The sequence below is a fragment of the Ptychodera flava genome, chromosome 3 (assembly GCF_041260155.1).
Source record: "Ptychodera flava strain L36383 chromosome 3, AS_Pfla_20210202, whole genome shotgun sequence".
NCBI classification, from domain to species: domain Eukaryota; kingdom Metazoa; phylum Hemichordata; class Enteropneusta; family Ptychoderidae; genus Ptychodera; species Ptychodera flava.
The window spans coordinates 32,654,070-32,664,565 of NC_091930.1; the positions used below are offsets into that span (position 1 = coordinate 32,654,070).

The 10,496-nt window shown below is 39.8% G+C and overlaps 1 protein-coding gene across 1 annotated transcript in view; it reads right to left on the minus strand.

Annotated features, from left to right (window-relative positions):
• The window catches only part of LOC139129215 (tyrosine kinase receptor Cad96Ca-like), a 3,703-nt gene extending 443 nt beyond the window's left edge, over positions 1 to 3,260 (minus strand). The window contains exons 1-4 of the mRNA XM_070694856.1: positions 3,227 to 3,260; positions 2,669 to 2,779; positions 2,092 to 2,279; positions 1,498 to 1,617 (exon numbers count right to left, since the gene is read on the minus strand). Of these exons, the coding sequence (XP_070550957.1) occupies positions 1,498 to 1,617; positions 2,092 to 2,279; positions 2,669 to 2,779; positions 3,227 to 3,260 (453 nt within the window). The remainder of the gene's footprint in view (positions 1 to 1,497; positions 1,618 to 2,091; positions 2,280 to 2,668; positions 2,780 to 3,226) is intronic.
• Between the last annotated feature and the right edge of the window lie 7,236 nt (positions 3,261 to 10,496).

The following is a 10,496-nucleotide window of genomic DNA, read 5'->3' on the forward strand; positions in this document are numbered from 1 at the left end:
GTACTATGCTTTAATTTATTATAATGACTATTCCTTTCCAGTGTTTATAACGTATTGCAGACTCTTAGATTCACATCACAATAAACCAGTCTGTTCGTCGTCCTAACCCAGGCTTACATCCTGATCTGTTGGTCATTACTTACAGTTTAGCGTCACAGTAAGATGGCCTCTTCATCAGAAATCCCTTTGAAATGAATTCCCTTACTTTGGTCACGTTTTTGGCAGTTGGGTACGGTGTGTTACCTTATTTCAATCGAAAAACAAATATAAAAAGTTGATGGAAATTTTTGGCAAGTGGGAACAGCTTCAATACAAGAACACAGATAACAGACACATTTGGTACAAATATGCCTCTCATTGCAGACAAATGACTCTTGTGGCCGATGCATGAAAACTAAAAGAAAATTTAAATGAATACATTTATTATAATTATCTTGCAAGGAGAGTTATAGCTATGATAAGGGATTCATAACATGCATCTCCAGCTCCCGGATGTAGACACCGCAAGAGAATAATAACAAAAACTGACAGACAGACAGAGAGAGACAGACAGACAGATAGACAGACAGACAGTCGAAACATGTACTTCTGCTGATACGTTAAATGGGGACGCACAGAATTCCCCGACATTGACGTTGACGTATGCCTGGCATCGCTAGCGGGACGATCGTGATGGATTTGGAAGACAGGACTCTACTGTGGGCTACGCTTACCTAACGTAGTGATCTCCCACAGTACAATACCAAAGGACCAGATATCGCTCATGTTGAATACTCCCCCGAAAATAGTGTTTCAGGGGCAAACCATCGTATTGGCAGGCGGGTGTAATGCTAAAAACAAACACGATACCAAATAAAAAACTCCATGGTAATCAATGAATTGTCTCAACTACTGTAATACAATTTAGCAAAATGATAGTAAACAACTTTCAATTTGTGCTATTTTCTTAGGGTAGTAAAGGTTGCCTTTTGTTTCCTCGACAGTCGCTGTAAGAGAATTGAACTCAGCGTTTCATGGACTTCATATTATACACGCATTCCAACAGCTTTCAACATATTTTCCAACTTTCTTTCTTCGGTAGTGTGTTTTATTCTTAGAGTTGTCTTGTTAAGGTAGTAGCCTATGCGCCTCGGAAAGTGGACGACTTAAACTTTTCCCCAAATTTTTCCCAGGGAATATTTCAACCATTCTCTTACCAAATCAAGAATAAAATTGAGGGGTCACCGTGCAAGTTTGGTAATAGAGGTACAAATTGCCCAAGATTTACCGATAGTTGAAATTCAAAATGGCCTCCACCCCTGTGTTAAGTCTAATGAGAAAATTTAATTTTTCGATTTTCGAAATACTAAGACGTTGAAATGTTTTCTTACACCAAGCGCTCTAAAATGAAACACCACTTGTCGTAGATAAGAAAAAAAAATATAAAAAAGTTTGACAGCTCGAATATCTGTCCCCGAGGCGCGTTAGAAAAAACATCACAGAATGTTATGTTATTACCTCTTTTATTCTGATCGCTTCAATGTCCTCATCACCTCTGAGACCAATATTTGATAACTTACAAGTTCGCCGGTCTTTCGATAGAAGAACAGTTTTTGCAGTGAGTTCTCCGTGCACAAACTGTATCAATGTCAAACGGGAAGGAATGTTAAAGAAGTATGCAATCCCATGATGCCTTTCACATAACTTGAAAATCCGACATGACGCAAACACCAAGTACAATAATCATAATTTCCTCGTCGTTTCATTAGATAGTGTGTTCTCTGCCGCGAAACTTTTCTAAAGTAAGTGGTATTCACGTCAGTGCCTATCCTCTGGATGGCCAACGTTGTTCAATTTAAAAAGAAACACAAAAACACAATCCATCCAAATAACAAAACAACGCACAACACAACAAAACAAAACATGTCTTAATATACATCGGCATAATCTTTCAACCCTTGATTGACATTGGATGCGATGTTGCTGTTTAACGTGACGGCAACACTTTCATTCTGATTAACTATTCATCAAATGTAGAATTTGTGCAAAGGTGCATTGTTGGAAGACTAACGAAATGAATGCAAGAGATATGCAACAGAATGGAGCACCCACCGACTTGGAGGCTAGGTACTGCATCCCTGTGGCGATTTGCCTTCCAAAAGAGATGATATCCTTACTCTTGAGATCCCACTTCAGTCGAGCTGAGTTCGCGTAGTCACTCGACTTTTCTCTCCGATAATCTCGCAGATACTTTAAGAGGTTCCCTTGACCCATGAACTCCGTGATGACGTAGATTGGTTCTGAAGTGACGTTGTTAAGAGGTTTGAACTTTCAAATGTTTTGGTTTGGATAATAAAAATAAGAGCACGAAGTAGTTGCATCTAGCGGAACGGGGATAACGACAAGGAAACGACTCACTCATCTTTCAGATTCGTTTTGAAATGTTTGCTGTTCACAAACTTTCAATTTTCATGCTGAGGGGAGTTAAAATTTAACTTCTTTGGCGGATTTCCGCATTTAGTCAAAGCCTTTCTCTCGACCCAGGTGAGGGGGGGCAGGGGAGGTTGAGTTAAGACTTAATGAGTTTCATTCGCTCTGTACTTCAGTTCATTATCAACGGTACCCTGACAGACTATTGATAGCAAATCTAAACCAATCTGACAACGAAGTTCGCCGTAGACCAACTCACCTTTCTCCGTACAGCAACCGAGGAGAAGTACTATATTCCTGTGTGGTTCAATACGCTGTAGTATATTCAATTCTACCGTCAGTCTCCCTTTATCACCATCTGAAGCACTATCTATAAAAATACAGAAGGGCATATCACTCAAGGAGAGCTGCATTGCAGATGTCTACCATTGAGGGCGCCAACGCAGTGCTTGTAAAATGCCAAAGTAATATTGTCTGTACTAATTTAAAGTTGCAAGCCTTGATAAGTGGTTTTTCACATTCCTTTACAACGTGGATTGATGGCTCGTTATGATGTTATATCTTTCATAGATAGATAGATAGAGAGGTAGATAGATAGATAGATAGTAGTAAAAAATATTTGTTTTTTGGGACAAATCTTGTTTTTTCTACAAAACATCTTGTTTTTTCTACAAAACATCTTGTTTTTTCTACAAAACATCTTGTTTTTTCTACAAAAACATCTTGTTTTTTCTACAAAACATCTTGTTTTTTCCTACAAAACATCTTGTTTTTTCTACAAAACATCTTGTTTTTAACACAGGGAACTCCCTCTTACGCACATGCGCGTAAAGAGGGAGTTCCTGAGTCATCGCTAGCTATGACTGCACCTAACATCAATATATACTAAAAAGAAAAACCCAGAACTGCTCCAATATGTAGTAACCCCCGGAGCCGGAACGGGCGAACTTATTCACCCGATAGATAAAATTTTTAGAATTTTCCTCTGAACTTAAAATATGTCGGAAGACCATTACTTCAAACAATATGAGACGTTTTAGATAAATGGTACTGATATCTTGTAAGTAGTTGTATCTTTTTTAACAAATGAAATGTTGTCGGAACGACTTTCTTCCCCCTGTCGGAACGGGAACGGTAAAAATATCTAAATCTTTATCAATAGTTATGAAATAGTGCAACTCGTTCTTGAATCTGTTTTTAAAGCAATATTTCCTATTAAATCATCAAACTAGTCTCCTGTACCTAATTTTATACATTTGATAACAACTGTATCATGCGTAGTGGGCCGGGTCTAATCTATATGTCTCTAAACATATGTCGCGGAAATTTTCGAATATACTGGAAAGGATGAGGGCGTTAGTCTCGGGAACTTACGAAAGTACTTCGTAAATAGGCCCCGGAACTTACGAAAGTACTTCGTAAATACGGCCCCGGAACTTACGAAAGTACTTCGTAAATACGGCCCCGGAACTTACGAAAGTACTTCGTAAATACGGCCCCGGAACTTACGAAAGTACTTCGTAATACGGCCCCGGAACTTACGAAAGTACTTCGTAAATACGGCCCCGGAACTTACGAAAGTACTTCGTAAATACGGCCCCGGAACTTACGAAAGTACTTCGTAAATACGGCCCCGGAACTTACGAAAGTACTTCGTAAATACGGCCCCAGAACTTACGAAAGTACTTCGTAAATACGGCCCCGGAACTTACGAAAGTACTTCGTAAATACGGCCCCGGAACTTACGAAAGTACTTCGTAAATACGGCCCCGGAACTTACAAAAGTACTTCGTAAGTCTCACCCCCTTACGAAAGTACTTCGTAATGCGGCCCAAATAGTGTGTCGCGGAATTGACTTTCTAACTCTCTCCATATATCTAAAAAAACAATGGAGCACGTAATAGAATATGAGGTACCCTACGATATCAAAAATCAGTGATATAGATCTTAACGAACAGTTAGATAAAGATAACTACACTTATAAAATAGATAAAGTATGCGTGGGCGGATTTTATGAAGATCGGCGCGACGGAGAAGACAAATATTACGAAGTCAGTACTTTCGTTACAATCCCGATCCACATAGAAGACTTAGAAGAGGTCACTGACCTAAATGATCTTAAGCATGAAATAGCGATAGAAACTAAATGGACGCTGGACGATTTTACGGACGAAAAAATTGGCGAGTCATCTTTACTAAAAGTGTCGAGGTTAAATTTCGGTTTTACTGTTTACGATTCATACACGCCGATGGACATTGTCCGAAGAAATGATTATTAAGAAGGGGTAAATATATGTAAAGAGTAAATGGAATACGATATCTTAGATTATTATGGATTGAGCAATTTAGAAGACATTTATGGAATAGATCTCAATGAGAAACTAGAGAGAGAAAAGTATTCATATAAATTTGAGAAAGTAAAACTAGTCGGAGCATATAAAGACCGGCGAGACGGCGACAATGAGTATTTCGAAGTTGATACTATCGTTTCGATCCCGCTCGATATAGAGAAAATAGAAGAGGTCGGTGACCTAAATACTTTAAAGGATGTTATAGTTACAGAAGGTAAACGTACGATAGAGAGCATTACTGACGAAAATGTCGGCGCCGGGTCTATTCTAAAAATATCCGGGGTTGCATTTAGAATGATGTATATAGAAATTCATTCATGGCGGCGGCCGACAATTGATTAAAAAGTAAAAACATATACTTTAGAAACACTATGTCGAAATTGGTCATGGCATATGATATACCGCGTCACGATGTATTAAACATCTACAATATCAATCTCAACGAAGATTTGGAAAGGAACAAGTATTCTTACGAACTGAAAGAAGTAAGAATAAGTGGAATCTATGAAGATCGGCGCGACGGAGATTGGGAATATTATGAAGTTAGTACATTAACTTCATTCCCGGTCAAAGTTAAACTTCGAAACAATAATTTCAATCTTAATAAGTTAAAGGGACAGATAGTGAGAGGAGCCAACGAGAGGTTGGCCGAAATTACAGACGAAGTTATCGGCCACAAATCTGTGCTAGAAGTGTCAAATGTTTCTTTTCTTGTACAACAATTGGAAATAATTACAACTAGAACAGAAAAGGATAACAAGGATCTAGGTGGACCCGAGAAAGATAAGTATTTAGAGAACCCGAGGAGGATGAGTCCGAGTCCGAGGAGGATGAGTTCGAGTCCGAGGAGGAAAAAGAGTAGATGGGCGCCGAGATTAAAAAGAGTAGGGCCCGAGATTAAAAATAGTAGATGGGCGGGGAGTTCTTTCGTTTTTTCGGCCGCCAAAATTTAATACTATATTCAATATTATACAACGCAAAACGATGATCATTTGGATTGAAAGCCAAACAGGTGAATCAATTACTGTTAATTTCGCCCTAGTATAGACACGACACAGTTTACGAAGATAAGACTTTTACAGTGTGAACTATATAATTCATGGCACAACGTGACGAGAATGAATAATATATTAACATATCAAGACAGCGACCATGATACAAAATCAATACGCCCGGCAACTATAATATAGATACCCTCAATAAAGAGATTGGAATGCAGTCGAAAATCAACTTCGAAAAGCATATACCCATGGGCCGCGTTTATCTAACACTAGCTAGAAATGTTAAAGTGTATTTTAATGCCCCTCGCAACTTTGGTAATCTTGTCGGCTTTTTGAATGAGTGTGACGCCACATCAACAAGTGCTATGGGCTCGGGCCGATCAGATTTCTTAACAGTTTCTAAATACGTGGTTCATTCTGACGCAGTTGAGCCTGAAGGAAGTTATTTCGCATCTGGCTCGGACGAATACGTAGTGGGAAAATTATCAAGCTGTTTACAAATACTTCCCGTACGGGAGACGAAAGGGGGAGTAAGTAAAAAGGTGACCTACGATTTTAAAGACGGGGAAGCTATCGCCATGCCATTGAGACAAGGGCCGCGTCTTAGTTCGATGCGAGTCTGGATAACAGATCAGAATGGTAAGGAGGTTGATTTCCATAACTGGCCCGTCACCTTTGTATCGAATTACTGTAGCAGGCCCGCCGGCCGGGTGTATACCGAAATCGGCGGCCGCCCTAAGGCGTATAATATACTAAACCAAAATCGGCGGCCACCGGACCCTCTATAAATTTCATACCATTACGGATGCCGCAAACGAAATACTAGTTTACTAAATTGCACACTTTTTAATTTCCCGATCAGGGCATCTATCCCTCTTTTCTTCATCTTCGGCTCATAATTTCGAATAATATTACTATTTTCGTTCACACCCGGCGAGAAAAATGACACTAACATATCCACGTTTTCCCTAAATGGTTTACTAATATTAATAAATCGTCTAGTAATGGCCCAGACAGAAATCCGGCATACCATCCGTCGAAAGCAAGTTCTACTAAAGTGCCAGTGCGCTTTTTCATTTCTTTGGACATATCGAAGTCGTCGATTACTATTAAGTGTTAGTGTCGGCCCAACGTCCACGTACGTAGTCTAGTGCATCATTCAAAGATTCGGGCTCGGCCGAAAGTGTAAACATATTATCGTCGTAGGCTATTATTTTTTCTCTATAATCTTCCACAAACGTCGGGTGAATGAATACCACATATTCAAATTTTCTTCGATACGGCCCTATAAGTAGCTCCATTACAAAACTTGTCTTACCTGTACACGTATACCCAGTTATAAGCATGTTGAACGGCGGGTCTATGTACATCGACATTTTTTTAGATATACATGAGAAATAAATTTAATGAATTGCATTCCGAAGCCTGGATCACCGGCCCCGGCGCCATAACTGATGCGGCCGCTAGAAAGATATATATGTACTAAAAATGGCCGTTAATATTTACTTACATGGACCCACTGGAAGTGGTAAAGGGTACGACGCCATAAATTTTGCAATGGAGTCGGAGCGCCTCCTCTACCCCGAATCTCAGATTATAGAAGATAATAGGAAATGTTTTCGGGCCGGGCTGCGTATACATAAATCTTCGATCCTTCAGAAGCTGACTTATTCTAGAATACAAGGTAAGAAGATGGATGATGAGAAAACTCTCATCGCCCAATTTTCCGGGCCCAAGCATCTCATTATATTTAAAGACATGGGCTGGAATACTGCCGAAAGAATATACTCGAAAGAGGCCGCCCTTCCGAAATAAAGGCTATGGCCGAGTTAGAGAGTAATCATGGTAAATTTAAGAGTACATTTTTCGAACTGTGTAATGACCACCTCATCCCGTATTTAATTATCGATCAACCATTTACAGATTCCCTTTTCGAAGATATGTTGTGGCCGACGTTAGATGTCTGTCCAGAAGATTTCGGCATCACCTGGAACCATGGTAATCGTACATATTGTCAGGGGTTTTCGATAGTGGAAGAAGAGGGAATGTCCCCTCTTCCCACTCCCCGAATTTCTATGAAAAATTTACGTATACTTTTAGAAATATTTCAATACATATTCGTCTACAAAGACCAGTCAGTTATCGACGAAGAGATGAAACACGTCTACGACTTGCGGCGCATGGTGTCGCTCAAAGATGAAAAAGATGTTGAAAATTTGATGCGCGATTATCCAGATCGTTCTTCGGCCAAGAAAAGATCTCTGGCCTACCATTCGATTCGAGATTTTGTCGAGGAGTCGGACTACTGTGTCTACCCCACAAAATTTATTTTACTATAGAGGCGTATTATTTATATTTGGGACCCACTGTATATGTCGACATTTTTTTCTAGATGTACAGAAATGAATTACCGGCCGCTCCTCTTTTCATAACTGATGCGGCCGTGAGATACTTATATACTAAAGAAAAATGGATACTAACGTTTACTTACATGGACCCACTGGAAGTGGTAAAGGATACGACGCCATAAATTTAATGGAATCCTCGCCCGAGTTACATATACATAGTTCTTCGATCCTTCAACAGTTAACTTATTCTAGAATACGTGGCAAGAAGATGGAAGATGAAAAAACTCTCGTCGCCCAATTTTTCGGGCCCAAGTATCTAATCGTAGTTAAAGACATGAGTTGGGAATATTGCAAAAAGAATATACTCTGCAGAGGCCGCCCTCATGAAATAAGTACAATGGCCGAGTTGGAAAGTAATCATGGTAAATTTAAGAGTGCATTTTTAGAACTATGTAACGATCATCTTATCCCGTACTTAATCATCGATAAGCCGTTTACACTCTCTCTTTTCGAAGATATGATGCGGCCGACTGTGGACGTCACTCCGGTAGATATAGGTATCACCTGGAGTTGTGGTAATCAGACATATTGTCAGGAGTTTTCGATAGTGGGAGAAGAGGGAGAAGAGGGAATGTCCCCTCTTCCTCGAATTTCTGTTAAAAATTTACGTGTACTTTTAAGAGCATTTCAATATATATTTGCATACGGCGCCCAGTCTTTTGAAGAGTTAGATCATAATATTTACGACTTGAGGTACATGGTGTGGATAGAAGATGAGAATAGGTTGGAAAGGATGAGGCAAGATTATCCAGATCGTTCTTCGGCCAAGAAAAGATCTGTGGCCTACCATTCGCTTCGAGATTTTATCGATGAGCCAGAATATAATTTCCTCGCGCCAAAATTGATTTCACTATAGAGGTATATTTGTACTAAACATGCCGTTCATATTTGTTGATGGCCCCACTGGATGTGGTAAGAATCATGACATGTATCATCTTAAATACTATTTAATGAATATGAGATGTATCAGCCGTGGTAATACTCCCAATGTAGTAGAGGAACCAGCGCCGCCTTCGGCAGGATTTGCCTCAACTGTTGAGAATTTTTACAAAAGAAAGATGTTTGCGGCCGAATTTGAGGAAAAGTACATACTACACAGTCTCAAGTGCCGCGAAAATGTGCTCATGCCTGAAGGTAAATACCTCATCGGGCACTCTTCGATCATACAACATCTAACATATTGCAGAATTCGCGGCGTAAAGATGGACGAAAAAATGCTGGCAGATATGGCATTCGATCATCTAGACAGCTTCATTCTCATATTCAAAGATCAACCTTGGGAATATTGCAAGAAAAAAATGTTGGAGCGGGCCCGAAGTTTCGAAATAGATGAAAGGGGCCTGAACGAGCTAGAGGCGATTCACCACCTATTCAAAGAAACTTATCTTGAAATCTGCAAAGATCTTAAGATACCATGCCTGGTGGTCAAAGAAGATGTGACAGGATTTCTGATCAAAAGAATACTTAACCCGACCATTGATGTAAAACTCACCTTCGCCGACCATCGCGTCTACGCCTTCGATCTTGGGATTTGTGTCAATGAAGAAATCAATGCTGGATTTATTATTGGGGACCACATGCCGCCTATTGTATTCACTTCGCAACGAAAGCAGCCCAAAATTTCATTCAGTAATGCCCGAAAACTGCTCAAATCATTCAAAACCATACACTGTTTCGACTCACGCATGGTTCTGAATGGTCTCGAGTTGAAGACGGAGGCTCCAGTTTTTGACATATGGGACGGGATCTGTGAATATCTTTCTAGATTTGAGGCCATAGTGGGTGAGATAGATAGATTCGGTGTCCTAGATGAAGTTATTCATTCACCCAACCAGTGCAGCGCGGCATTTGTAATAGACAGGATTTCAGATCATGGAGTAGAGAGGGAATTCTGAAGAAAAGAATAGAGTTTGAAGAAAGCGATGTCAGCGCCCGAGGATGTGCCGTACACAAACATCTTCTTAGAATGTATTTAGAATACTGCGGCATAGTAAATCATGAACCATCTGAAGAGAACAAAGCCAAAATTATGGAAATAGCAAAAGATTAACACGGATTCGATTGGAGGACTCGACCGCCGAGGAGCCGCCGAAAAAACAGAAAGTTACAAAGTAGATACCTTCCAAAATCCTTCGGCCTAGATAACTAAGAAAAACCTCTTACATACTTTACCATAGATAATTCTTTAAATTTTTCGCCATATGAAAAAAAAAAGAGGGGGGGTCTAGGCCTCGTTAACGATTAAGTACAAAGTAAAAGAGTTAGGCGCGGGTTACGATAGCCGTATTCTCTGAATTGTTTACTTAGGTCAGTTATGAAATACTGTT